Below are 27,483 nucleotides of genomic sequence, written 5' to 3'. Positions count from 1 at the left end.
CACGGGAGACACAGAGAGAGACGCAGAGACAGAGGCAGAGGGAGAAGCAGGCGCCCTGCGAGGAGCCCGATGTGGGACTCTATCCCAGGTCTCCAGGATCACGCCCTGGGCCAAAGGCAGATGCTCAACCACCGAGCCGCCCAGGTTTCCCTGGGATATGTTTGTTTTTAAATAATTGAGCATTTATTCTCTTTTAAAGATGCTGTATGCAAGATATAATTTAAAAACAGGGATCCCTGGGTGGCGCAGCGGTTTGGCGCCTGCCTTTGGCCCAGGGCGTGATCCTGGAGACCCGGGATCGAATCCCACGTCGGGCTCCCGGTGCATGGAGCCTGCTTCTCCCTCTGCCTATGTCTCTGCCCCTCTCTGTGTGACTATCATAAATAAAAATAAAAATAAAAATAAAAATAAAAATAAACACACACAACAGCCTAGAAAATGTTTTTCGGTTTTGTTTTGACAAGATCTGAGCGCATCTGAGCTGCCCGCCTAGCTAATGCGTTCGAGGCCCAGCGGCCTCTCCGGCCAGGACCCTTCTTCATACTCTGGGCTCGGGGACGCACAGGCCCGTCTCCTGCTTGCTAAGGACCCATCCCATCTCTCGGCAAAGTCTGAGAAGCCGCGCTATCCGGGGCCGGGAGTCTCCGGATCTTTCCAGACTTCGTGCTGGGCTGCCCGACGCGCTGAATCCATTTCTTTCCCTCCCTCCCCCGCCGCCCCCGGCCCCCGCGTCGCCCAGCCCCCTCTCCTCCCCGCTCCCCTGCATTCCCACCCCCACCCGCGGGGCCTTGCCCTCCTCCCTCCCTCCCTCCCTCCCCCTCTCTCCCCCGGCTCGTCTGTATTTGGAGCTCCCGGAAGCCGCCGGCGACTCTCCCCGGGAGCAGCGTGACCGACAGCGGCTCCGATCGGGGGGAGAAGGGAGAGGGAGGAGGTGCGAGCGGCGGGGCGCGGACCCGGGACCCCCAGCAGGTAAGCGGGAGCAGCGCGCGCGGGGCGGGGGCGCAGGTGCAGGGGCGCAGGGGCGGGGGCGCAGGTGCGGGGGCGCCCCGCGGCGCGCGCTCGGAGTTGCGCGGGGAGGCGGGGAGGGGAGGGGAGGGGAGGGGAGGAGAGGGGCCGGGGCGCGGCGGCGCGCGAGCGGGAGAGGAGGCGCGGGCGCCCTCGGGGCCGGGGGCCGGGGGCCGGGGGGCGGCGGGCGGGGGCGGGGACGCGGGCGGGGCGGGGGGAGGCGGCCGGCCCATCTGGGTCAGCGCCCGGCGCCCTGCCCCCGCCCTGTGCGGCCGGCGGGGCGCCCCGGGGTGCGCGCGGGTCCGGCGGGGCCTACCGCCCAGCGCTGCCGCCCCAGGCCCGTCCTGACTTTGGGGGCTCCGGGCCTCCGGGGGGGCAGGGGGGAGCCGGGGCGGGGGGAGCGTGGGAAGCGCCGTGACCGCGCTGGATGCGACCACCGCACCTCGATCGGAAAGTGCCCGAAAGAAACGGACCTGGCGTCTCTGTCCAACCTGAGCGGAGCCAATGAGTCACTTGAAAAAAATGCAAAGGCCACTGAGGCCTCGGGGGGCGGGGGCGGGGGCGGGGGGGGACAGGGCTCCCCGCGGCTGTCGGTGGAGGGCGGCCCGCGCGCAGCTGGTTCGCGGCCCCGGGGCGCAGCGCCGCCCGCGCACAGGGCCTTCCCTTTATTCTCGGCCGAGCGGCGGCGGCCCCACCGGCGGGCTCTCTGCAAAATGAGCAAATGAGTGACTGCTGTTGAGGATGTGAAACTAGGATTGGGTCCAAAGGGCCAAAGAGGAGCTGGAACCTGTAGCAAAACATGAAGAACCTTTGGTTCTGTAGGTCGTGGGAGGGCAGGAGGCTGTGCGACTCAGGCCCCATGGCTTACCAGAACTGTTTGCAGGTGCCCTTTCTTTACTGAGTATATGGATTTCTCTTCGTTTAAGGAACGTGCCTTAGAATTCTTGGTAAAACGTCTCTCTCAGCTCACTTGATGTGAGATGATAATAGTGGAGTGATCTTTGGAGAAATTATTCTTAAGAGTCCAACTAGACGGTAAGCCCCTTGAGGGCAAGGATGGGGTTTGGGGAACTTCTTTCAGCAGGAGCAATATTTGACTAACAGCATGTAATGAGCAAGCAGGGAAAGTTTGTTTGTTTATTTGTTTATTTATTTATTTAAAAAAGATTTTACTTATTTATTCATGAGAGACACACACAGAGAGAGGCAGAGGCGTAGGCAGTGGGAGAGGCAGGCTCTCTGAGCCTTAGGCAGACCCTCAACACTGAGCCACCCAGGCCTCCAGATAGTGAAAGTTTTTGAAGTAATTAACTCAGTAGCTTGAGTGTGGAGTGTGGCTGGATCATGACTTCTTGAAGACAAGAGTATTTTGCAAAGAAAGAATCTTCTGTGAGTTCCCACATCTAAAAATCCTTGTTAAAATTAGAATCAAGGTGTCATGTTTATTAAAGAGAGAAAGAAATTGAGAAATCAGGAAGGTGACCGACGGAAATGGCCATGACTGGTTGGAAGAGGTTTTTGGTGCTCATTGTTGAAATGGTGAAAACCATACGAACTTCAAATTTCAGTGTCCATAAATTTCAGCCATACCATTCCTTTTTGTATTGTCTATGGCTGGTTTTAAGAGTTGAGTAGCTCCTAAAGAGATCGCATGGCCAGCAAAAACCTACGTACTTACTCTCTAGCTCTTGGCTCAAAACATTTGCCAGACTTAACACTGTATTAACAAATTTGAAGTTCATGAACTTTTCATCAGTAATGAAACATTCTTCTTGGGTTTTTTTTCAAGTATTTTAAGTGTAAAAATGATTCTTAGCTTGGGAGAGGAGGGAGAGATAAAAAGACAGGAGGGAAAGGGGGCAGGTTTTTCCTGTGGGTAGGAGTCTGCTACTTCCACTTGCTATGTGATAGTTTGAAGAAGAGCCTTTGAATGGATTCATGGGCCAGATTCTCTGAGTGCCTGAGTCATATCCAGCTGTTGTTACATACGTTCAAAAGTAGCATTAACTTATTTGGACATTATAGTGTTTTATTTTGTCTTGAATATTCCCAAACAGACATCTTTATACATGAAGTTTTGTTAATTATGTAATATTTTATACGTAAAACTAATATGTTAAGTATATGTAAGCTATAACCACTATGTTCAAATGGCCACCTGTGATCCTATCACTGCATTAAAAACTTGGGCTTAAGAAAGGGCTAATTGTGAAAAGATAACCTATGGAATGGGAGAAAATATTTTTAAATTATGTATCTAATTAGGGGCTTGTATCCAAAATATATAAAGAGCTCTTACAATTCAATAATAAAAAGATAAATAACCCAATGTAAAAGCTGTCAAAAGATCTGAATAGACATTTCTCCAAAGAAGATATACAGATAGCCGATAAGTAATGAAAAGATGCTCGACATCATTATTCGTCAGAGAAGTACAAAACAGACCACTCTAGTGGATACCATTTCGCATCCACTGGGAAGGCTAGAATAAAAAACAAATCAGATGGTAAGTGTTGGTGAGGATGTGGAGGAACTGGAACTCTTACTCATTGGTTGTAGAATTTGGAATTTCAAATGGTGCTGCTGCTTTGGAAAGCGGTTTGGCAGTTCCTCAAAAGTTGAACACTGAGTTACCGTATGATAGAGCAGTTTCACTCTCAGTATATATATCCAAGAGAAACGAAAGTATATGTCTACACAAAAACCTATGCATGAATATTTATACCAGCACCATTCATAATAGCTGAAGTAATTAGCTATTACTTGGGTGGAAGTAACCCAAATGTCCATTGATTGATGAATGGATAAATATAATGTGATATATCCATATAATGGGATAGTAGTTGGCCATAAAAAAGAAATGAAGTAGTGATCCATGCTAAAACATGTATGAGCCTTGAAAGCATTATTCTAAGTGAAAAAAGCGAGTCACAAAAGACCACAAATTGTTTAAGTCTGTTCCTATGGCGGCACCTGGGTGGCTCAGTGGTTGAGGTCAGTTCTGCAGCTAGAAAGCCAAGTCAGGGGCCTCAACTGTCCCTCCTGCCTGCTGAGTATGACCTGGAAGGAACCTTGTGGAGTAGTGACCAATGCTGTGAGGCCCAGCAGGGGTCAGACAACGCAATTCTAGAAGGAATAGTGTTTGTGACCTGAAGGTGGTGATGGAGATTGCTGGTTAAATTGGGAAAGTAGGGACACCTGGGTGGCTCAGTGGTTGAGCATCTGCCTGCACCTCAGGTCACGATCCCTGGGTCCTGGGATCCTGGGATTGAGTCCCACTTTGGCAAACACGCAAGGAACCTGCTTCTCCCTCTGCCTCTCTCTGTGTGTCTCTCATGAATTAATAAAATACATATTTTTTAATTCTGTTCATATGAAAACGTGCAGAACAGGGGCATCTATAAAGACAGGAAGTAGATGAGTGGTTGCTTAGGGCTGGGGATTGAGGGTAGGGAGGTGGTAGTTTACAGGCTATAGGGTTTTTCATTGAGCTGATGAAAATGTTCTAAAATTGACTGTGGTGATAATTGTGCATATCATTGAATCATACACTTCAAATGGGCGAATTGTCTCCTACGTGTTATATCTCAATAAAGCTGTTAAAGAGAATAAACAGAAATCAGGGTGGGGGGATCCCACTATATTGTTACTTTGTACTGTTGTATCTCTGTGCCATTCTCTATGTCCCTTCCAACCGGAATTTTGTGTTAACCCCTGGTTTTATTGCGAAACTGTTTTATGACATATGTATGTATTCCTAAAGAATGTGCTATTTAAGTTTTCTTAGTTTTTGATTTATAAAAAGGGTGTATATAATCTTACTTTAAAGAAACTCAAATTAAGTTTTTCAGAATTGTCCTTGTAGTTGCAGGTAGCATCATAGTACATGTTGACAAATCCTCCACGCGTATTTATCCATTCTCTTAGAGGGCATTTGGGTTGGTTCCCACGTTTTGCTGTTACAAAGTGTGCTTCTGCGAAGACTTTTTTCCGTGTGTCTTGGCACACATGTGCAAGAGCTCTTCTGTGTGAATGTGACTGGATCATATATTTTCATGATAAAAAGAAAAAAAAGTGCATTCTCCTTCTGACTTACACATTGATGATATATCCCCAGCTTCTTTATTCTCCCAAACCGAGTGAATAGAATTGAGATCCTGTCTTCCCATTCCATTTAGATTCTAATTGCAATATCTATTATCTGATAACCTAAGAAGTGTGGAAAAACACAAGTTTCAAACTATACAGCTGAATTTCACAGCAGGACCCCTTACATCATGAGCACCTTCACTCCCTTTTATCACTTGGGTTTAGGATGCGACAGAGGACAGTTTTATGAAGTCAAAGGGACATGCCTTTCAGCAAGCCCATTGTGGTTTCTAAACTTTACTCATTTTCCTTGTAGGTGTCTCCCTGCTGGCCAGTCTAGTATTTCTAATGTGACTTAGTTTGGTAATTCTGGTAACAACAAGCCAATTGGAAACCTGGCCTTTAGCCTTGGGCACTTTCTAAGCCTGCCCTGACGCAGGCTGAGAGCTTTTGAATTTCATCCTGGGTATTTCTACTTGTACTTAGGAAGAGAGGGAGCCCCGTGAGGTCAGTGGAGGCCATTAATAAGGGATTTTCTAACTTTTGTTGGTTTGCTTTAATTATGATAAAGTATGCATAACATAAAATTTACTGTTATAACCATTTTTAAGTGTACAATTCAGAGACAGTATGTTCACAGAGTTGTGCAACCATCACCACCATCCATCTCCAGAACTTTTTAACCTCCTCAGACTGAAACTCTGTCCCCAGCAAATGATAACCCCTATTCTTCCGTCCCCAGTAGAATGGGGGCAACTACCATTCTACTTTCTGGCTCCAGAAATTTGCCTATTCTCAGGGACTTATATCAGTGACATCACACAGTGTTTGTCTTTTTTACATAAGCTTTTATATCCAGGGGAGTTTTTTCATACTCTTGTTTTTCTTAAGTAGACCCTTTTCTGACTTATGGGAAACATTTTTTGCTGAGCGATTATGTAAGAAGACTGTTTCCTTTTTAGGATACAGCCCTATATAGGAAGCAATGTAGCAAGTGTTCTAAGATCAGAGAAAGAACTTTCAATCATTATGGATTTATAATAATAATAGTAATAATGTCACGTGACCTGACTCATTAATTAGACATCTAATAATCCTGGCTTCTTGTTGACCACTTAACTGAGTGGAAAAGGTACAATAACCCCAATATGAAAACTCACATCTATCTAATGAAAGGATAAGTTAGGTAACCTTGAGAGTCTTATACTCCTTAGCTTCTCAGAATTTAAAGGCCATTATACAAGTGTGATCTAAAATCATTCTAGTTTTGATAGTGTATTAAAGAGCAGTAGAGGAGCGCCTGGGTGGCCCAGTTGGTTAAGCATCTGCCTTCGGCTCAGGTCATGATCTCAGGGTCCTGGGATGGAGCCCCGCATTGGGCTCCCTGCTCGGTAGGAGCCTACTTTTCCCTCTGCCTCTGTTCCTCCCCCCTGCTTATGCTCACTCTCCCTCTCTCTCAAATAAATAAATAAAATCTTTTTTTTAAAAAAGAGCAGGAGGGTTCTGGGAGTCTGGAAATTGAAGCCAGGTGTTTCTGCCTTAGTATTGAAGAGGGGGGTAGTCCCTGGTGAAGCAAGATGCTGGAGACAACAGAGACAAACCTTGTAGTAGTACACAGTATGCTAAGAAAACAACCCTTATTACTTTGCATCAGTCCATGTGGAAATCCAGAGAAACTCTGGGATCTGTTGATTATGTCTTCATTCCCCTATGTTGGATGATTTGGATGACTGTTGTTAGGTCCAGCACAGTGAAGGTTGCTGGGATGCAAAGAGTAATACCAAGGAAGGAAGATAAGATAAGGAGGATAATGATAAACAGGAGGCGTCCCTGGCTGTGCACACATGTCTCAAAGGATAACCTAAGGTCCTAGTCACCATTAGTTCCAACCTGTTTGCATTTAGTTTTATTCAGAGGAGAATCACTGGATTTTCCCCCCAAAGATTTATTTGTTTATTTTAGAGAGAAAGAGCAACTTCCAGTGAGGATGAAGAGGGGTAGAGCGAGAGTGAGAGAAAAACTTTAGTAGACTCCGTGGTGCTCAATCAGGAGCCTGGCTCGGGGCTCGATCTCAGAACCCTGAGATCATGCTCTGAGCTGAAACCAAGAGTCAGATGCTTAATCGACTGAGCTACCCAGGTACCCCAGAATCACTGGATTTTTATGAAATAAATTGGTTATTTTACTCTAAGGCAACAAGAAGCAAAGTGGACCACGCTAAGATAATTAGCCAGTTGGATTTTCCAGAACCTGGTACAATAGGCTTCCAGACCGATTATAGTGTGATGTGTAGTTAAGGCTGTCCGTTTTACATATTCTCCATTTAGAAGCCCAGAGTGTGTAGGTAAGGGATTGATGAGATATGAGGGTTGTCTTTGCATCCACTGAACACTGTCTGGGACTTGGGCTCATACCCATCCGGTAGCAGGGAACCCCGATATCTGGTCTAGTGAGCAGGTTGATAGAAGAAGAGTCCGTCCAACTGATTGTTTGGCATTTGGTAGACCACACACAGTTTCTTTTGGTATCGTCTTCTAGACTGGAAGCTGTGGCTGCAGATCTTCAGTGGTGCGATGCAGGTTCACAGGTATTTAGCCAAAATTCTTAAAGTTGCCATTTTGATTCCTCTTTCATTTCCATTTCTGCTTCTTCGTTGCTCTTCTGCTCTCGTGGTGCTCTCTGTTGTTCAAAGTTCCCTCTGTCCACAGCCCTCTGGCTCTTCTTCTTCCCTCAGCATCTCTTCTGAGTGAAGGTGGACAGTTATCTAATACAAGTTCTCCAGTTACTGAACATGTTTAAAAAGAGGTTTGCTAATGCAGATGAGTCTAGATTGGATAGAATCAGGGGTTGATTTCATTTTTGTGCTTCTTATTTTAGGCCAACAATCTTTAAACTGTCTACATTAACTGTATTCAAAGACTTCCCTCCAGGTACATGCACACAGGTGTTGAGAAAGTAAATTTCCAGATCCTCCTCTTCCCTGTGTCTTTTTCTCAAAGACTAGTCTTCTTGAGAGCAGGTGTGCCACAGAGATGCAGGTTCTCTCTCTCATCTTCTTTTTCCATTAGTGCCTTTCTCTCGTTTTACCTAAGAAATGACTATATCTCTAATCCATCTTCCTAATTCATTTTACTAAAAAGGCCTATTTCTAACCTATTTTTTACTAAACTGCACTCTCCAAGGATATAAATAACTAGGGGGTGAGGAAGGCAGAAAAGGGAGACATTTCAGAATATCACCTTTAGGGTGAGAAAGTGAATGATTCTCTGAAATCATTCTCAAAGTGAATGCCTGGACATCGCAAATCATGTGTTTTCTAAATGTCCTCCCAAAACACACACACACACACACACACACACACAAAACTGAAGATCAATCTAATCAAATTGTAAACTGATATTAAAGGACAAATTTAGAAAAGAATGAAATCAGGATTCTTGTACAAATGAAAAATGAACATTTTAAAAAGTACTTATTTGAGACAGAAAAAGAGCATGAACAGGGGGAGAGGCAGAGGGAGAAGCAGACTCCCTCCTGAGCAGTGAGCCCTACGTGGGGCTTGATTCCAGGACCCTGAGATCACAACCTGAGCCGAAGGCAGACACTTAGCCAGCTAAGCCACCCAGCCTTCCCAAAAATGAATATTTTTAAACATACTAAAAAAATGAGAGAGCTGGGAAGGTCTACAGTCAGTTCAAAGGAGACCACTGAAAGGAAGGTTGAAATGAATTTGCTTAATTGGTTTTGAATTGGCTTCTTCCACAGTGAGAAAGGAAAGTCAGTTGAACTTCCAGAGGATAAAACTTACATGCTTTTGGACAATAATTACCTACTATCCAATCAGTTTTCTACAAGTTAACTGCTATGTCTACAGAATTGTAAATGACCCTCGTCAAAGACAGTGAATGGCTGAGATAAGCCAGTTGGATGAGCAGATAGGGTGCTCACGAGTCCATCATCTCAGTTTCTCCTTACACTGATGATTCAAATAATTTTTGATATTTCTTCACCATGTGATGTTTAGTATACTCAGGAACTCAAATAATGAAGTGACCTTTCTCTTACAAAAAGGCACCCATTCCCATCTTCTCATTTATGTGGGCATAGTTTCCCAGCATTTACTCTGATAAAAACAAAAGGTGAGAAATTGATGGTCAACTTTGACTCATTCTAGTAATAAATATACTCATCCACATATGCATGAAAAAGTTGAGAAATGAAAGTGCTCAAAAGAGGTTTTCCAATAAAAATTACTTCTCATATACATTTAGTAATTATCAATCTTTGTAGTATTTGTGTTGTTTTGATAAGTTGCATTCAGAGTTACAGTGGTAACAATCAGGAGAGCATTTTTTTTTTGCCATTGAATTTAAAGTTAGGTTTATAAACATAGTTTTGATGCAGAAACGTATGATAGAATAATGAATAAAAAGCATTAAAGCATAAAATAAATAAAACTAGGATACATTTCTATAGGGCAAGAGGAATGGAAACATAAGTTCGAGGAGAAAATGTAATTATGAGAAATTTGTGACTGTCAAAAAGCAACCTGTTGGTGGGTGTATGGTGTATTTTTTTAAATGAATATGAATTTCAGTGTATGAGAATGAGAAATCAGTTTATTTTTGTGGGTCAATATTAGCAGAATGCTAAAGGTTACATTCTCTGTAGCCATCTACATTTTGGTAAGATTTTTTTTACATGTCCATCTAAAAATGGGCAGGAGGGTTTTACAGAATGCTTTCTGGATATTTATGACTGAAAATTTGGAAATCCTTTTTGTAGCTTATCCTTCCTCTGTTTTCAGACCAAAGTATCAACGGTCAGTAATAAGGGAACTGGTGTCTGCACGTTTAGTGTTGATAACGGAACCAAATTGTTGATTGGCAGGGTTCTAGTGACTCCTAGTTCTGCTAGATTTAGGGAGGACATTTAAGAATAAAGGTCTTAGGGCACCTGGGTGGCTTGCATTCAGTTAAGTATCTGCCTTCAGCTCAGGTCATGACTTCAGGATCCTGGGATGGAGCCCATTGGGCTCCCTGCACAGCAGGGAGCCTGCTTCTCCCCCTCCCTCTGCCTGTCCCCCTGCTTGTGCTCTCACTCACTCTCTCTCTTTCTCTCTCTCAAATGAATAAATAAAAATCTTAAAAAAAAACTAAAGGTCTTGATGCTTATGACACCTCTCAAAAGGGAATGATAGCTTATCAGGTTTTATTTCTTTTTAAGTGGTTATATCCTCACTGTTCTCATCTTTCTTGGTCTCCCCTTTAGAGACACTTACTGTGAATTATGTGTGTGTGCATGTCCGTGTATATTATTAACCAGACAACACTGTTTGGATCTGTCAGTGTGTAGTTTTCATCAGGTTTGAGAAACGTTTGCTCATTATTTCCTCGGGTATATTTCCCACCACAATCTCTTTGTCCTCTCCAGGGATACCAAGGCACTAATATTAAACTTTTTAATATTGTCCTACAGGCCTCTTAAGCTCTGTTCAATTCTTTTTCTCTCTGTTCTTCAGGTTGGATAATATCGATACCATCAGGTACACTGTAGCTTCCCTTTGCAATCGCCATCCTGCTATTGAGCTCATCCAGTGTGTTTTTTGCATCGTATTTTTTGGCTCCAAAATAGTCACTTGTTTCTTTTTTATGGGTTCTGTGCCTCTGCTGAGAACTTCTGTCTTTCCATTCATCTTAAGAATGTTTACCTTTATCTCCCAGTACATCATTAAAACAGAAATCTGTCCGATAATTCCAACATCTGTGTCATTTAGGGGTTACCATTTGTGGATTGTTTTTTCTCTTGAGAACTGATTGCATTTCCCCCAGTCCCTTGCGTGTATTTTGTTGTTGTTGTTGTTGTTGTTGTTGTTTTCCATTTACCAGGCAGTCAGCCCGGTTCTGTCTTGCGTTCTGTGGGCAGTGGTTCCAACATCAGTGCAGTTTTGAAAATCCTTGCTGTGCTGCTTTGTGTCCCATGGAATCACTATTTAGGGCTTAGTGTGGACTTGAGACATGGCAACTTGGATCCTACTGCAACTTGGATCTCAAAGCCTTTGGATCTCGCCCACTCGTGTGCAGCTCTGGGCAAGCCTGGGGCTTGTGCTGGTTCATGCACAGGATCAAGGGACCTCTTTCTCCAGCACGGTCTTCTCTGGGATTCCTCTCTCACCGTCCTGTCCCCAGAGCGTTTTCCTCCTACCTGGGCTTCTGGCCAGAAAGACTGGGTTTCTCTTGCAGTTTCAGCCGCTCACACTGCCATGGTACAGTTCCCGGAGACCAGGGCTGTTCTCAGGGCTGAGCATTGAGAAGAAAGGAGGAGGAAAACACTAGTACATAGTACAGATGGATTCTCCCCCACATTCTTTGTGGAGCTTTTTTTTTTTTAAAGATTTTATTTATTTATTCATAAGAGCCCAATGCAGGACTCGATCCCAGGACCCCGGGATCACACCCTGGGCCAAAGGCAGATGCTCAACCACTAAGCCACCCAGGTGTTCCCTCCCCACACTCTTTGGACCACAGGGACCTCTTTACCCTGCTCTTCTGGCAGTAACAACAGAGAAGCATTTCGTTGCTTCTGCTGCTGCTTGCTGTTCTGTGGTGCGGCTCCATGGCTACAGCCACTCTTGGGGTACAAAAATGAATCCCACCCCAACACGCATGACCCTGGACTTTCCGTACATTTTTCCATTGCAGGGCCTTCCTTCCAGGTCTTCTGGCCAAAAAGAGGAGGTTGCTCTCAGAGTCATTATTGCCTGAACCCCCTGCATAGTTCCAACTTAGGGTCAACCCTGAAGAGAAAAGAAAAAAAAAAAACCCAAAACACATTCCCAAATAAGTCTCCTTTTCAAGTGTTGATCACTTTCCTCAATTCACCCACTGCTATTATCTTTCAGAGTCAGGGAGTTTGCATTTTGAATTTTGAACAGTTTAAAGCGAGGCTGGTGCGGCAATTCCCTCTTGATCGATACCTCCTTTTGATACTTTTGATCCCTGTGTCCCCCAGACCCCAATGTCTTGGTTCTGCATTGTCCTCTTTCTCTATACCGTCCTTACCTTGGGCTTCTGGGTCTAAAGAGAAAAAAGAAGGAGGAGGAGGAGGAGGAGGAGGAGAAAGCAGCTGCTGCAGTCTTTTGGTGGTCCACAGCTCTGTTTGAAAACACCAATTTTGTTAAAAGTAATAAAGTTAAGTATGAACGTAGCCGCCGGGGAAGGGAATGCTGGAGATGCATGAAGAAGCAGAGCGATCTTGCTTCCAAATCCATCAACCTGGCTCTTCGAAGTCAAGTGATCACACCTGCATTTGTTACAAATGTCCATGCACAAAACTGGCCCAGCTCTTGAAAATTAATAATTGGGGTTCTGCTTTTTTTTTCGGGGTTCTCCTTTTAAGAGAGTTGCTGAATCTGCTCTTCAGCTGTGTATAACTCTTCCAGTGAATGCCAGTACGTTTGAGATCAGAAGGGATTCCAGCAAACCTGCCTGCCTTCAGTCTTCACGGTGTTCTTAACGCCGACACTACAGGGTTTAGCGAAGTGCAATGTGTTTAGTCAAGTCGTGAGAAGTAATGGACCGTAGCAAATGCGACCCCCCTTCATGCTTTCAGGTACGAATGTCCCTGCCATCGTGTGTGCTGAGGGATAGCCTTAGAAGCACAGTGTGTGAGATGTCCCTGGTCATCGTGTGGGGGTGACCCGCGCATCCTAGGTGCACACAACCCCCCAGGAGGCCTTCGGGGCGCTCAAAGATAAATTAGAACAGGGATGCTGGGGCATCATCTTCCAGTTCACAAAGCTCACCTCATCATCTCCTCAGAGCTCTCCCCAAATCCCGTGGCTGTTATTATTAGGCAGGTGATACAATTCCACCCCAGGAACCTCCCTTTTCCCCTCGCTCCTTGCAGCCACCAGCTGTCACCCCTGTAGGCACTTTGAGCTCAAAGTCTAAAGCGGAGCTCCTTGTCTTTGCTGGCCACCTGCAAGCCTTGGCACCTGCACCTGCACTGCCCAGCCCCAGGGGGGAGGCATCCTACATGTCCTGCCTTCTTGCTCTCCCCCCCCACCCCCCGCCGCCGGCCCTACCGATCCTGTAGTCCTGTCTTAAATCACCTGCATTCTCGTTCATTCTCACACCTTCTCCAGGCCGCTGCCACCTAGTAGTAAATCCCCACATCTCCTCTCAGCCTTGTCCACCACTCCTGCCAGCCACTCATCAATCCCTGGTTTTCCCGTGTGCTTTTATTTTTTTTTCCCCATGTGCTTTTAGATGGCTTCTGGCACACAGTCAATGCTCAATAAATATTTTCTAGCTGTAATACCTCCGTGGCTTGGCACATGCTGGGCACAGGCTCAGGGAAGCATTGACCTTACTTACCTGTCTTCCGAATAACACCTCTTCATCCTTGGAGATTTGGCTTAGCATCTAACTAAACTTTAAAAGCCTCCTTCCTTCCCAGGGCTCACTTGAGTATCTGCCTTTCTTGACATCCCCCGCCCCACCCCAGCCCTTGTGCGTGCACCTGCTCCCAGGGCACTCCTGTGTACCTCTATCATAGGATTTCTCAAAGTATGGGCCTTTTACTCTGAAATGTGCTTCTGAGAAATGCAGGCTGCTGGGAATACCCAGAACCACTGAATCAGTATTGCTGGGAGCAGAGCCCAGGAATCTGCATTTTGGAGGCCCCACTTCTCCCCAGCGGTTCTGATGCAGTGTGAACCCTTGCTCTACTCTGTCCCCTATCTTGGACCCTACAGAGCTAGTTCCGGGAGTGAGGGTGTGGCCTCTCAGAGCAGTCTTTGGTTAAAGTTAGTTGCCACCTAGGTCTTTGCTGGTAGTTAAGAACAGCAAAGTTACTCAGATTTAACTTGTTTTCTTTTCTTTCTTTTTTTCTTTCTTTTTTTTTTAAGATTTTATTCATTTATTCATGAGATGCACAGAGAAAGGCAGAGGGAGAAACAGGCTCCATGCAGGAGGCCCAATGTGGGACTCAATCCTGGGACTCCAGGATCATACCCTGAGCCAAAGGCAGACACTCAACCACTGAGCCACCCAGGTGTCCTTCTTCTTGATTTTCTCAATAACATTTTCTTTTCTCTAGCTTACTTTATTATAAGAATACAGTATATAATGCATATAGCACACAAAATATGAGTTAATTGACTCTTTATGTTATTGGTAAGGCTTCCAGTCAACAGTAGGCTGTTAGTAGTGAAATTTTGGGGGAGTCAAAAGTTATATGTGGATTTTTGATTGCACAGGAGGTGCTGGAACCCCTTAACCCTGCGTGGTTTAAGGATCAGTTGTACCTGTTTGTTTTTGAAAGCTTTATTGAGGTACAGTTTTGCATACCATAAAATTCACCCATTTTAAGTGCACAGTTCAATGATTTCCAGCATTGTGCACCTGCCACCACGATTCTGTCTTAAATCATTTCCCTCACTTCAAATAGAAACTTCGTACCCATTCGTACTCACTTCCCATTCCTATCTCCAGCCCTAGGCAATCTACTTTCAGTCTCTAGAGATTTGCTTTTTCTGGATATTCATATAAGTGGAATTGTACAGTACTTGGTCTTCTGTGCTGGGCTCTTTCACTTAGCTTGATGTTTTTGAGGTTCATCAATGTTGTAGAATGTATCAGTACTTCTTTTGTTTTTCTTTTTCTTGCTGAATAATATTCTGTTGTATGGATACATTTTGTTTATTCATTCATCAGCTGATGGACTTATAGGCTGTTTCTTCTCATGTTTTGGCTATTATGAATGACGATGCCATGGACATTTGCACCTGTGGACATACATTGCCCTTGAGTAGATAGCTACCAGTGGAATGGCTGGGTCACATGGCAAATGTGTACTTGACTTTTTAAGAAACCTCCAAACTGTTTCCATAGCAGCTGCACCATTTTACATTCCCACTGGAGTGTAGGAAGCTTCTGATTTCCCCACTTCCTCGCTGGCACTTGTTACCATCTGTCTTCTTGGTGATGGCCATCCTCGTGGATGCGAAGTGGTATCTCCTTTTGGGTTTGTTTGATTTGCATTTCCATGATTAGTATTGATGTCGAGCATATTCCTATATCCTGCTGGCTATTTGCATATTTTCGCTGGGAAAATGTCTAGTCAAATATTTTGGCCAATTTTAAGTTGGGAGTATTTTTCTTATTTTTGAGTTGTAAGAGTTCTTTATATATTCTGCACCCAAGGAGAGCAGAATGTATTTTATGGAGGGACGGAAGGTCCATGGAAACCCTTCCCAGGCTATGGTATCCTAGCCAGTGGAGTCTCCATGGTTCTTTTCCCAGTGGCCCTTGGGGACCTCCTAGAAACATCCACTTGACCTACACCTCCTCCATAGGCTAAACAAGAGCAAAAGGGCAATGTGGGGACACAAAAAAGAAAGATGTCCCCCACAGCATGGAAGCTTAGGAAGGGTCATGGAGTGAGTTAGAGGAGGGAGCTTGTTTTCGGCAAAGGGTCTTTGCCTCACCTTTAGCTAAGAGAGTTCACACTTCATGATGGGAGAGTGAAATAGGGATCTGTCCTGGTCCCACTCTACATTCAGACTCTTACAATTTTATGGCTCTGTCCTTACCCAGCACCAGCACCCCAAGTCAGGGCACAGAGCCAGCCTTCAAGATATACTTAGACTTCCCCCGTGGCCTCAGTTCCCACTGGGTTCTTCCCTGCTAAATGGCCCAGTTCCCTGCTGCCTGGTGTCCTGGAGTGCTGGACTGTCCCCGGCTGCCCAACTGTCTGTTCCTGAAGGAGATCATGGCCCGCTGAGGAATCTGTGTCTCATCTGTGTGGCCCTGGTGGCCAGCGCAGAACACATCTCGAAACACATTTGCACAGTTTCCTTAAGTCAGCAAATGAAGAAGGAGGGATGAATTTGTGTATTAGAAGATAGTAAATTGAGCCTCAGATGGGTTAAGTCATCTGCCCAGAACAATGTAGGCTGTTAGTTAAGGGGCTGGACTCTCAAATTAAGGTTCTCTGATGCCAAAACACTTTTTCCACTACAGTGGGCTATGAGTCCTTGCCGCTTATCTTCAGATTCCCACTTAGAGGAGAAATATTTGTGTCACAAGACAAATCAAGGAGGCTCCCGAGAAGTGATACGAGTGGAGTGGTGAGGGCAGATGGAAAGGGGGTTGTCCTCTCTACGTGTGGTTGTTTATTTTACCCTCCTGTACCCCACTCTGAATTTGGTGGTGATGACAAGGAGTAAATGGCAGGTGGTAAAGAGAGGCTACCTCTGATCTGGGGACATGGTGCAGCCTTTCGGAGGAGTTAAGATGTAGAGTATGGGTGCAGCAGTGCCGAGCAGGACCATTGAGGCAGTGGGAGCAGCAGAATGGTGGCACAGGAGAGGAGTGGTGGGGGTGGGGGACATGTTTGGGAAGGCATGACTTGTCTCTGTGACTGGGTCTTAGGAACCAGCTGAGGTGTAGAAGGCTGGGGTGAGGTCGTTTTGCAAGTCCAACTGAAGACAGCTTGCCTTTTTTCTCTGTCCTGGGACCTTACTAAGAGGCTTTGGAGGAATCCATTGGCTGATGAGGAGCTTGTATGGTTTTTCCGGTTTTGTAAAAAATTTAAGGTGTTCTTTTATTTGTGTGATTCCCTGATCTTTCCCATTCTGGTTTTCCTGTTTCAAAATTCAGAGACTTGAGGCACTTCGGTGGTTGAGCATCTGCCTTTGGCCCAGGTCATGATCCTGGGGTCCGGGGATCAAGTCCCCATAGGGAGCCTGCCTCTTCCTCTGCCTAGGTCTCTGCCTCTCTCTATGGGTTTCTTGTGAATAAATAAATAAATAAATAATCTTTAAAAATAAATTCAGAGACTCGTTAAACTTCTTTGCAATAAAAAGAAAATGTTGGCTTTTTTTTTTTCCCTGTTTGGTGAGAAGCTGGCCCCGGAAATGATCCATAGGAGAGTAAACAGAAGCTATAAAGGAGGCATGTTGGCAATGCAAGTGTGTATCTCTTAGAAAAACAACTCCCTGGCTTGATTGAGCAGGGTCTGTTTCCAGCCCCTCCCAAGATGGCTGGGCAAGAAATAAATATATTTTAATCCCCCTTAATTTTCTACCCATGCGCATTGTGTTTGGCAGATAGTGGAAACTAACTGCATGAATGAAACCAGCATATTCAGTGAGCCAGTCAATGAATGAAGCACTGAAGACCATGGTTGTTTCTTCTACACATCCTGTTACCCCAATCAGTGATAGCGAACCACACAATTCCTTCCCCCAGTGATTGGTAGCTTCTGGAGGAAAGAAAGAAGGAAATTGTTGTAGTCATGATAAGAGGAAATTAACCTCTAGGGCAGCCGGGTTTGATGATAGTTCGAGAATTTGTTTTTTTTAATTTGGGTGGATTCATAGAGAAAGTAGTCCGTTGTGACGTTACTGTTTTGAGAGAGCTCACATGGAAGCCAACTTCCCAGTCTCATCATGAGAAAAGTTTAGAAAGTCTTCCATCTCCTGTCACAAGTTTCAGCTTTGACTCATGATCTTTGGAAGCCCTTGAACCTGGGTCTTCATCATAGAGTTAGGGGAGAAACGCTCACCACAATGATCTCTGCACCTTTGGCCTAGTGAGGAGGACTTCAACCAGCAGTCTTGAACCTGGAAGACCCAACCGTTGTTAACACAGAAATTCTACCACAGTAGGGTTCTCCCTTGCTTGTTTTATGAACTTGCTGTGAGGAATTTACAAAACCCTTTGGACAATGTGGAGTTTTAAAAATCTTGAAATCCCGAAGAGAAGAGGAGCTGGGGGAAACCCCAGGTTCACAGTCCAGAGAGCAAGGGTCTCTTGTGAATCTTAAGAGGAAGCCTCTGTGGTTTTAAGTGGGAAAAACTAACCCAGGGTCTTCTTCTAAATGGAAGCTGCTCCTGTGAAAATTTGGCTTGCCACCTGATCTGGGATTATGCCAGTGAGTGGGCAGGCAAGAGAAAGGCGGTGAGGGGTAGCCAATTAATTAGTCAATCAAAAAATATTTATAGAATTCTCTATGTACGCGGCAGCAGGCAAGACTCAGCGGAAGATGGGAGAAGAGTAAAAGGTGGTACCTCGGCCCATGAGGGGCTCAGACTTGTCTCTTTGGGACACAAGGTGTGCATGTGCTAGCAGAAAAGATAGCACGAGACAGTAGTTTAATTGAGCAGCGTGTCTTATAGATACCGAGAGTGTAACATAGACAAGTAGGCTGTTGTTCTGGGCTTATCACTACTCTCTACTCTGGGATGTCGGTTTTCAATGCAGCTATGAAAGCTGCTTTTTATACTGGTTAGACTAAGTAGTTAGATCTTACCAGAACACTTACCACTGAGCACAAGATGATTTGGATGAGAAAATAGGAAGGATGAAGGAGTGTTGTCTTCCAAACATGATTCCACAGAAACTGTGCTTGTCTCCTTAGCAGAGCACTATTTAAAAGCAAACGAGTCATTATAAAAATACGTAGGAACCTCCAGTTATAGGATAAATAAGTCCTGGGGTTGTAATGTTCAGCATGATGACTATAGTTAACAGTACTGTGTTGTGTATTTGAAAGTTGCCAAGAAAGTAGATCCTAAAAGTTCTTGCCGCGAGGAAAAACCTTGTAACTAAGTGTGGTGATGGTTAATTGAGCTTATTGTGGGGGTCATTTTGCAATGTACAGTAGTCACCCCTTATCCAAGGTTTCAGTTACCTGTGGTCAGTCGTGGTGGGAAAGTAGGTGATGCTCTTTCTGATGCCACAAGGTCATTAGCAGTCTTACGCTCTCGTCATGGTGCCTACGTTATTCACCTCACTTCATCTCATCACGTAGGCATTTTATCATCTCCCATCATCACAAGGAGGGTGGGGTATGGTATGAGAAAATATTTTGAGATAGAGGAAGGTCATATTTACATAACTTTCATTACAATATAGCATATTGTTGTAATTGTTCTATTTTATTATTAATGTTAATCTCTTACTATGCCTTATATATAAATTAAACTTTATCATAGGTATGGGTATACAGGAGAAAAACGTAGTATATATAAAGTTTGATATTGTCTGCAATTCCAGGCTTCCACTGAGGGTCTTGGAATGTATCCCTGTTGGAAAAAGGAGGACTACTGTATATATATACAAAATAATTATGTGGTACACCTATGACTAATGCACTATATATGTTGATTATTTCTGAATTTTTTTTAATGTTTGGGGGAACATATGTGACTAAAAAACTAATTTCATACCAAAATTTTCATTTTATTTATTTACTTATTTAAAGATTTTATTGATTTATTTGAGAGAGAGAGAGTGTGTGTGTTTGTGTGTGTGTGTGCACAGGAAGGAGGGGAGGGCCAGATGGAGAGGGAGATGCAGGCTCCTCTCAAGCAGGGACCTAGCCGTGGGGCTTGATCCCAGACCCTGGGATCATGACCTGAACCAAAGGCAGACACAACTGACTGAGCCATGCAGGTGCCCCTAAAATGTTCATTTTATAGTAACCATTACATGTGATCTTGAGAAAACTTTTCTTAGAAATCTTGGTGGCAAGACATCTGGGTAGCTCAGTGAGTTAAGAGTCCGACTCTTGATTTCAGCTCAAGTCTTGATCTCAGGGTTGTGGGTTCAGGCATGGAAACTACTTAAAAAAAAAAAACACACAAAATGATTGCGACCTTATAAAATGTCTGTAGGTGTGGGGAACTCTCCTTTTCTGGAAACTACCACGGGAAAGAATAGGAATATTATCTTTCTTACTGTTTTAAAATAACCATTGCCTATCGGCAGAACATTGGACATAAAATTAGCATTAGGAGCTGAATCTCTGTACTTTAAGGATGAGTTTTATAAAATGACCAGTGAGGCAAAAAATAATTTTTTAAACGCATATTATTTCAAGGCAGTATGTGAGAGAATACTGACTGATTGTATTGTTACTGAAATGTATGAAATATTTGCAGATGTGTGCGGTTGCTGCGAAAGGAGTTTAAATTGTTTAAATATGTAGAAGCCTAACTATTTGAAAAAAACAAAAACAAACCCAATACGTAGTTTCTAAACTCAGAGATATAATATACAATTACCATTTTCCTATCTTTCTCACACTTCTTGAAAATCATTTATAAAGAAAACATTTGAGGGGCACCTGGGTGGCTCAGTCGTTTAAGCATCTGACTCAATTTAGGCTCCAGTCTTGATCTCAAGGTCATGAATTCCGGCCCTGCATTAGGCTCCATGTTAGGTTTTGCATTGGGTTCTGCACTGGGTGTGGATCCTACTTAAAACAAAACAAAACTAAACTAAAAATATGTGCTCAACCACGAGGTTGATCATTGTGAAACTTCCCCAGAAACTTCCTCCAGAAAGGAAAACATAAGTTATGTCAAAAGGATGAAGAATCAGAGAATCGGAATGGCTTTGGACCTCTCAACAATAATCGAGGAAGCCAGAGCACGATGAAGCAGTGCCTTGAAAATTCTGAGGAAGACTTTCTGCCTGGAATTCCAGACTCAGCCAAACCACCAATCAAGTGTGAGGGCAAAATAAAGATATTTTCCGACTTGCAAGTTCTCAAAAAAAAAAAAAAAAAAAGTCCTCTCATGTACTTTTTCAGAAGACAGTGCTCTGAAATTAAAACCGGTAAGGAAGTACACCAAGAAAGAGGAGGATATAGAATTCAAAAAGCAGGTAATACTAGGCAAGAGAGAGGGGAGAGGAGGCCCAGGGTGAGGGTATAGGGAGGTCTTTGGTCCCAGAGGCGCTGCAGGCCTACTGAGAGCACACCTGCACTCAGAGTGACTCCGGAAGAGTTAACCTCTGAGAAGAAAGACTTCATGGCATTCCATGTGTTTGGCTCGCTTGAAAGGGGACTTACACAACTGGGAGAAGAGCTCGGAGATAAAGAATTTTTAAGTATGTAGAAAACTGAGAAGCTGAACCACATGGCTGCAGGAAAACAGGTTTGCAAACAGCAGCAACAACAAAATGGAGACTAATCATAGGCTACATCAGGACTCAGCTGTGAATAGTCATAATTGTGTTGACATTGATGATTGGTCACACAGAAATTGTGACACAACAGTGTTGGGGCAGAAGAAAGTATGCATGCATGTTGGTAGGGATTAGGCAAGAAGAATGTAAACCCTCTTCATTTTGGTGGCAACTCAGTGGAGAATGCTTAGCCTGGAAGAGAAACTAGACATCAGGAAAGAAGCCTGGAGGAGGTAATTACTGAATGCAGTAGCTCAAATAATGGAAATCGGTTGATTCTCACTACAAAATGGAAGAGGGCAGGCAGGGGACTGTTGTGTGTTTGGAATAAGCCTTGCAGAACTGTTGACTCTTTAAATTCTGTGCATGTTTAAAAGTTAAACTTTAGGGGCACCTGGGTGGCTGAGTTGGTTAAGCATCTGCCTTTGGCTTAGGTCATGATCTCAGGGTCTTGGGATCGAGCCCCACATCAGGATCCCTGCTCAGTGGGGAGTCTGCTTCTCCCTCTCCCTCCACCCCGCCACCCCACTGTGCTCTGTCTCTCTCTGTCTCTGAAATAAATAAAATCTTAAATAAAATAATAAAAAGTTAAACTTTAAAAGGGGAAAATTCAAATGAGAAAAAAAAAACAAACATGATGAGTTACACTTCCTATTACACAGGAGCTCAAAAAAGAATATGCCCAAATTAATATAAAACAAGGAATTCACCTCAAGTATAATTCCCTGAGACAGATCATTAGAAGGAGAAAGTCATGAATTTCTATATTCCTCCCCCTTTTTCTTTCCATCCACTGTCATACCCGGCCAGATAATTGTGTTTATCCACTCTAATCCAGAGGTTATAGGAGACCTCATCTTGGGGTTGACTTCTGCCTGAAAAGGAGGACTGGATAGTGGAGGCTAAGTTTGAGCCTCATCATCTGACCTAGGCTCTTTTGTCTTTCTTTCCTTCTTTTTTTTTTTTTTAATTTATTTTAGAGAGAGGGAGAAAGAAAGAGAGGGGCAGGGAGAGGGCAAAGGGAGAGAGAGAAAATCCCAAGCAGACCCCCCACTGAGCATGGACCCCCCCCCCCAATGCAGGGCTCGGTTTCCTGACCCTGAGACTATAACCCTCAACTGACTGAGCCACCCAGGTACCCCTGACCTAGGCTCTCTATCATCTGTCCATCTGTGTGTCTGGCTTCCCTCTACTTCTCGTCTGATTCTTAGAACATCTTACGTCCAGCCATCTTATATCCCCCTCTTCTGTTGGCGTCCTGGTCCAAGCCCATCTGTCTCTCCACTTGGCTCTGACTCATTCCTTACCCTGACCTTATTGTCTACATCCTCTGCCCTATCCCATTCCTCAGCCTAATTCTTAATTCCTGGCTCCCACTTCTTCATGAAAACTTGGCTCAATCCACTTTGAAAAACCAAGGCGAATGGGACTGCCTGGGAAGAATTTGGAGAATCTGCTGCTCTGTTCTTTCTTCATTCTTGAGAGCCAGGATAACAGCTGAGGGCACATGTGAGGAGAAGCATGTGTGTGCATTTTTGGGAGAAGAGGGTACAGCCATCCTGGACCCCCTCATCCTCCCTGGGAATACTAACATGTATATTTTTGATATCTTGGTGCATTCTTTCTTTTATTTTTTCTTCTGCTTCTCTCGGAAACTGTTCTAAAATTTTAAACCCAGAGGCATCTTTCCAGCTCCCTTGCGTGAGCTGTATTTTGATCTCTTAAGAGGCTGTGACAAGACTCCAGGCCATGGTGATTTTACATGAAGTGACATCTGATTCGCTTCTAGACTGCATTCCATACCAATCAGCCCAGCCCTGCAGTTTGTGGGCTAACTCCTATTGTCTCTCAACATATGGAGCGCTATTAGATAGTGTGAGTTTGAGTCTTGTCAGGGAGGCTGATTAAGCCACAGTCAGGGACAGTCGTCCTAAGTGTGAAATGTAACAGGCCCTCTGAAACAGCACTGTGAGCCTCTGGAGGTGGTTGGTGCCTCTCTGTTGGGGCATCGGGAGCTCGCTAACAAAGCAAACACATTTTTTTTTCTTAGCATGGGCTTAGGTCTATGGCAGTAACATTTGGCAAGTTGAGTAACAGGGAACTCAGATAACTGTGAACAGATGGACAACTATTAAAAGATTTGAGGGGCTTTTATCATCTCTCAAATGGCCTTCACCCACCTACAGGATACCCAGTTCCCTTGCAAGATTACGTAAAGGATTCAATTAAATTTCTTCTTCCCTTTTTTTTTTTCTCAATTGCAGTAGAAGCAAAAGCTCTGACGTTAAGAGGAAAAGAATAGATGAGAAACTTCTAATTTTGAATCCTCTTGGGATTAGATGCTGATTTCAGCCGTGCAGAGAATACTGCCCCATATTTTGAAAGAGTAGCTGCTGGCAGTTTTGGAGGAGATGACTTTCCAAAATAGACAGTGAACTCCTCCATCCGTATCTGATGACCATCTGACATTTGGATGCAGAATTACAGAGTGAGAGAATTATCCATGTGTTTTGATAAGTATAACCTTGCTTTTAAGAATGGCAGTGGCAAATCATCATGTTTAAGCTCAAAACTAATGAAATACAAAATGCAAAAAAAAAAAAATAAAAAGCATTATTTTTTTCTTAGGAGAAGTAAAAAATATTACTTAGAACAAAACTATTTACCCACCCTCTGGGGCAGCACCGTCTCTGATATGGGAGCGTGTCAGTGATCTTTAGGTCAAGATGGTGCTTGGGAAGTTTGCAAGAGTAAGAACTACGGACACTGATTAAGATGAGGCATGTTTTACTCTCTCTGGGGCAGCAGCCTGCTTTTGCCAAAAGTAGCCATGGGTTGGTATGGTGGGAGCTAGGGTACCTCTAAGCTGGATCTCACGAGCCTGGCCAAATTAGATTGGGTTCCCTTCCTCAGGGGTCACCTTCATAACATTACATTAAAGGACCAGCAATTTTAAGGCTCTCAGTGTAGCTCTCTAAGAAACGTTTGGAAGCAGGAAGGATGGATACCCAACCCCACTTTTATCCTCAATCCCCTTACTCAGCATCAAACCCAATTTATCCCAGCCGAGACTGCTCGGTTACTAAAGCTTCCTGTCTCTAGAAACTGCCCAACCTGGAATTAAATTTTTGTCCACAAATAACCAGCAGCCAAAGGAAATAAGCATTTTTTTATATTTTAAATTAAAATCTCCACCATTCAGAATAATTGTAATCTAAAATATTCCAGCGACAGAAACACTAAAGATAGTGATAAGTAGAAGACAGTTAGCTCTTGGAGGTAAAACCCCATTTGCCTGCTAAATGATCCAGTTTTATAAACTTGTAGTCCCAAGCTAGACTGTTTGGCTTAAGATAATTGAGTAAATAAGCAATTATCAGTGGGTTTAGTATCCCCTGGAGCATTATACTTGTAGAGAAAGAATCATTGGAAATAGCTAAAATATGTTCCTTTAGTAGAAGTTGGCAATATTAATTGTGAGATATGTGTTCACAGGCTTTTAAGTATATGCTAGACATAGATTGTATCATAGCCGGAGGACGCATCCAAGGAGACACTTGTTAATGGCATCGGGAGTGAATTTCTTGTATATTATATATGGGACATATACATGTCATTGAATTGAATGGAAAATAAGATCAATATACTATGTGGGTTTCTTTTGTTCCAAATTTTATGTTTTTGAAATTTTACCTATTTTCCTGCTCTGGAGAAAACCTCTCCAGGTAACGAAAGCCATTCCAAGCAATTTGTATTTTCCTTCTCAATGCTGTTAAGTCTACTGGTGTCAGCTTGCTAATCCTCCCCGACATTCACACGGACTCCGTTTGTGTCTTGTGTTTTTCTAGAATGGCAGAGATGCAGGGACTGATGGAGCGACTGGAGCGGGTGGTCGGCCGACTGGAGGTACTGTCTGCAGAGTCACACCGGCCTCCTGGGGACTTCGGGGAAATTAATGGTGTCATTGGAGGTAGGACACAAACTGTTGTCATTACTGGTCTCTATGAGGGTCTCTTAATGTTATCCTTCTCACTTAGTTCTCAAGAAACATTTTTAAAAATATTTTATTTGTTTATTTGACAGAATGAGAAAGAGAGAGAGAGAGAATAAGCAGAGTGAACTGCAGGCAGAGGGAGAGGGAGAAGCAGACTCTCTGCTGAGCAGGGAGCCTGATGCAGGTCTCGATCCCAGGACCCCGAGATCATGACGTGAACCCAAGGCAGATACTTAACTGACTGAGCCACCCAGGTGCCCTTCAAGAAATATTTTTATGACTTTCTGCAATTTTCATACTCTTTCGTTTATATGTGACCATGACATTAACCAGATGCAAGCCATTCCTGAAAAGGGGAAAAGAAAAATATTTCAATGCATAATCCACAAAAATTACCAGTTATCTGTGCCTATTTGTAATCAAATTTGCCTTTAAAATTATATGCTCATGCCACACTTGAAAAAAAATTTTTTTAGGGGCACCTGGGTGGCTCAGTGGTTGAGCGTCTGCCCTGGGCTCAGGTCATGATCCCGGGGTCCAAGGATCAAGTTCTGTGTCAGGCTCCTGGCAGGGAGTCTGCTTCTCCCTCTGCCTCTCTCTGTGTGTCTCTCGTGAATAAATAAATAAAAAATAAATAAATAGATATTTAAAAAAAAGATTTTAAAATATTATATGATCAGACATAAAAAGCTAACTATGTAACATAAGAAGTTAACACTAAGGATCCCATATTGGCAAACGCTTTAAGTTATCGACAGTAATTTTTCTAATTTCTTCTTGTCTGAGGTTGTAGATTTAACAAAATAAAAATACAGGACACCCAGTTACATTTGAATTTCAGATGGACTACTTTTTTTTTTTTTTTTGGCATAAGTGTGTTCCAAATACTGCATGGGATATACTGCATGGTACACACTTATTCTAAAAATTTATTCATTGTTTATTTGAAATTCAAATGTAACCGGGGGCTCTGCATTTCATCTGGCAACTCTATTCTTGTGTCAAGTACATTTCCTCTTTATCTGACCCATTTTGAATCCTATCAGGCTTTGGGGGCTGGGAAAAGCCTTGGGGAATGGGGGCTTCAAAAAAAAAAAGCTTTCACCAGGCAAGATCCACATTGGTGCTTCTAGAATTTCAGGCATATTTGGAGCTGTGCCTTGGGACAGAAATTACTGTGTGAGCACAAATGCACAGGCTGGTCTCCCCCCCCCCCCCCCCCGGAACATAATGAAAATTAAAATGCTTTGAATGAATTGAAAGGGGGTGTTGTTTAAAGGGAGGCTGCCAGGGGCCTGTAAGTTTCTTCCACATTAACTGAGACACATCTGTGATTTCATTTTAAGCCTCTTTTTGTTAACTATATAGTTGGTATATGAGATTCAGTAAACCTCATTTGTAAGGAAATATTTTCATGTTCGCTTCAGTAACTTGATTTCCTTATGTCTTTGACATCGGATGATCAAATTACAATTGCTGACCACAAAGAGAAAGTCTGTAAATACATAAAATAATGTTAAAATCCCAATTCTCAGAAGACTGTGTTGTTGAATGAAGTGGGGGGAATAATTTGAACCTCTTTAGGCTTCAGGAGGTACTGGACTACACTTCGTATTTTCTTTGTGAAAAAATAATTTTTGGGGAAAATGAATTAGCTAAACAAAATTGGAAGGCTATAATTAAATTACTTATGTATTTAAACAAGTATTTTCTAATATAGCAAATCATTCTAAACCAGTTATTAAAATAAGGTCTTGTAAAACAACTTAGCCAGCAATTTCTTATCCAGCTTGAAATGAAGTAGGATTATTGGTAAGCAGGATAATTAGCAAAATATCCAAATGATACCCATCCTTAAAACATTTTATTAATCTTAAATAGCATTACTTTCATTTCTTAATTTAATGAGCTTTGATGATCTTCTAAATTCTATTTTTAGTTTTTTAAAGATTTTTATTTATTTATTCATGAGAGACACAGAAAGAGAGGCAGAGACACAGGCAGAGGGAGGAGAAGCAGGCTCCCTTCAAGGAGCCCCATGTGGGACTCGATCCTGGGAATCCGGGATCACGCCCTGAGCCAAAAGCAGACACTCAACCGCTGAGCCACCCAGGTGTCCCTAAATTCTATTTTTAACAAGTCCTTGAGGGCAACCTCTTATTCTAAATATAAACATCATTATTACAGTGATGTTATAACTAAATTTTTTTTTTAAATTCTTACGTTTAAAGGAAACTTTAGATGGAACCATTACAAAATCTGTAATGTGCACAAATCAGAGAACTGCCTACTTATGATACTGGTGCTATGTTGGTTTTTTTTTATGTATTTTCTTTCTTTCTCCCCCTGATAATCAGGTAAGTTTGTCTCAACAGTTGAAGAAGTATTTTTGTATGCCTGCCAAGTAACAAG

General features: G+C 43.4%; 1 protein-coding gene across 1 annotated transcript in view; it reads left to right on the top strand.

Annotated features, from left to right (window-relative positions):
- The first annotated feature begins 849 nt into the window (after positions 1-849).
- The window catches only part of CAP2 (cyclase associated actin cytoskeleton regulatory protein 2), a 138,212-nt gene continuing 111,578 nt past the window's right edge, over positions 850-27,483 (top strand). Inside the window, exons 1-2 of the mRNA XM_055323414.1 lie at positions 850-969; positions 24,926-25,047. Coding sequence (XP_055179389.1) covers positions 24,927-25,047 — 121 coding nt within the window. The 5' untranslated portion in view covers positions 850-969; position 24,926. The remainder of the gene's footprint in view (positions 970-24,925; positions 25,048-27,483) is intronic.

This window comes from Nyctereutes procyonoides, unplaced genomic scaffold (genome assembly GCF_905146905.1).
Source record: "Nyctereutes procyonoides isolate TBG_1078 unplaced genomic scaffold, NYPRO_anot_genome, whole genome shotgun sequence".
NCBI classification, from domain to species: Eukaryota; Metazoa; Chordata; class Mammalia; order Carnivora; family Canidae; genus Nyctereutes; species Nyctereutes procyonoides.
Note: the sequence above shows the minus strand (reverse complement) of the source record. Positions and strands in the feature narration are given on the sequence as shown.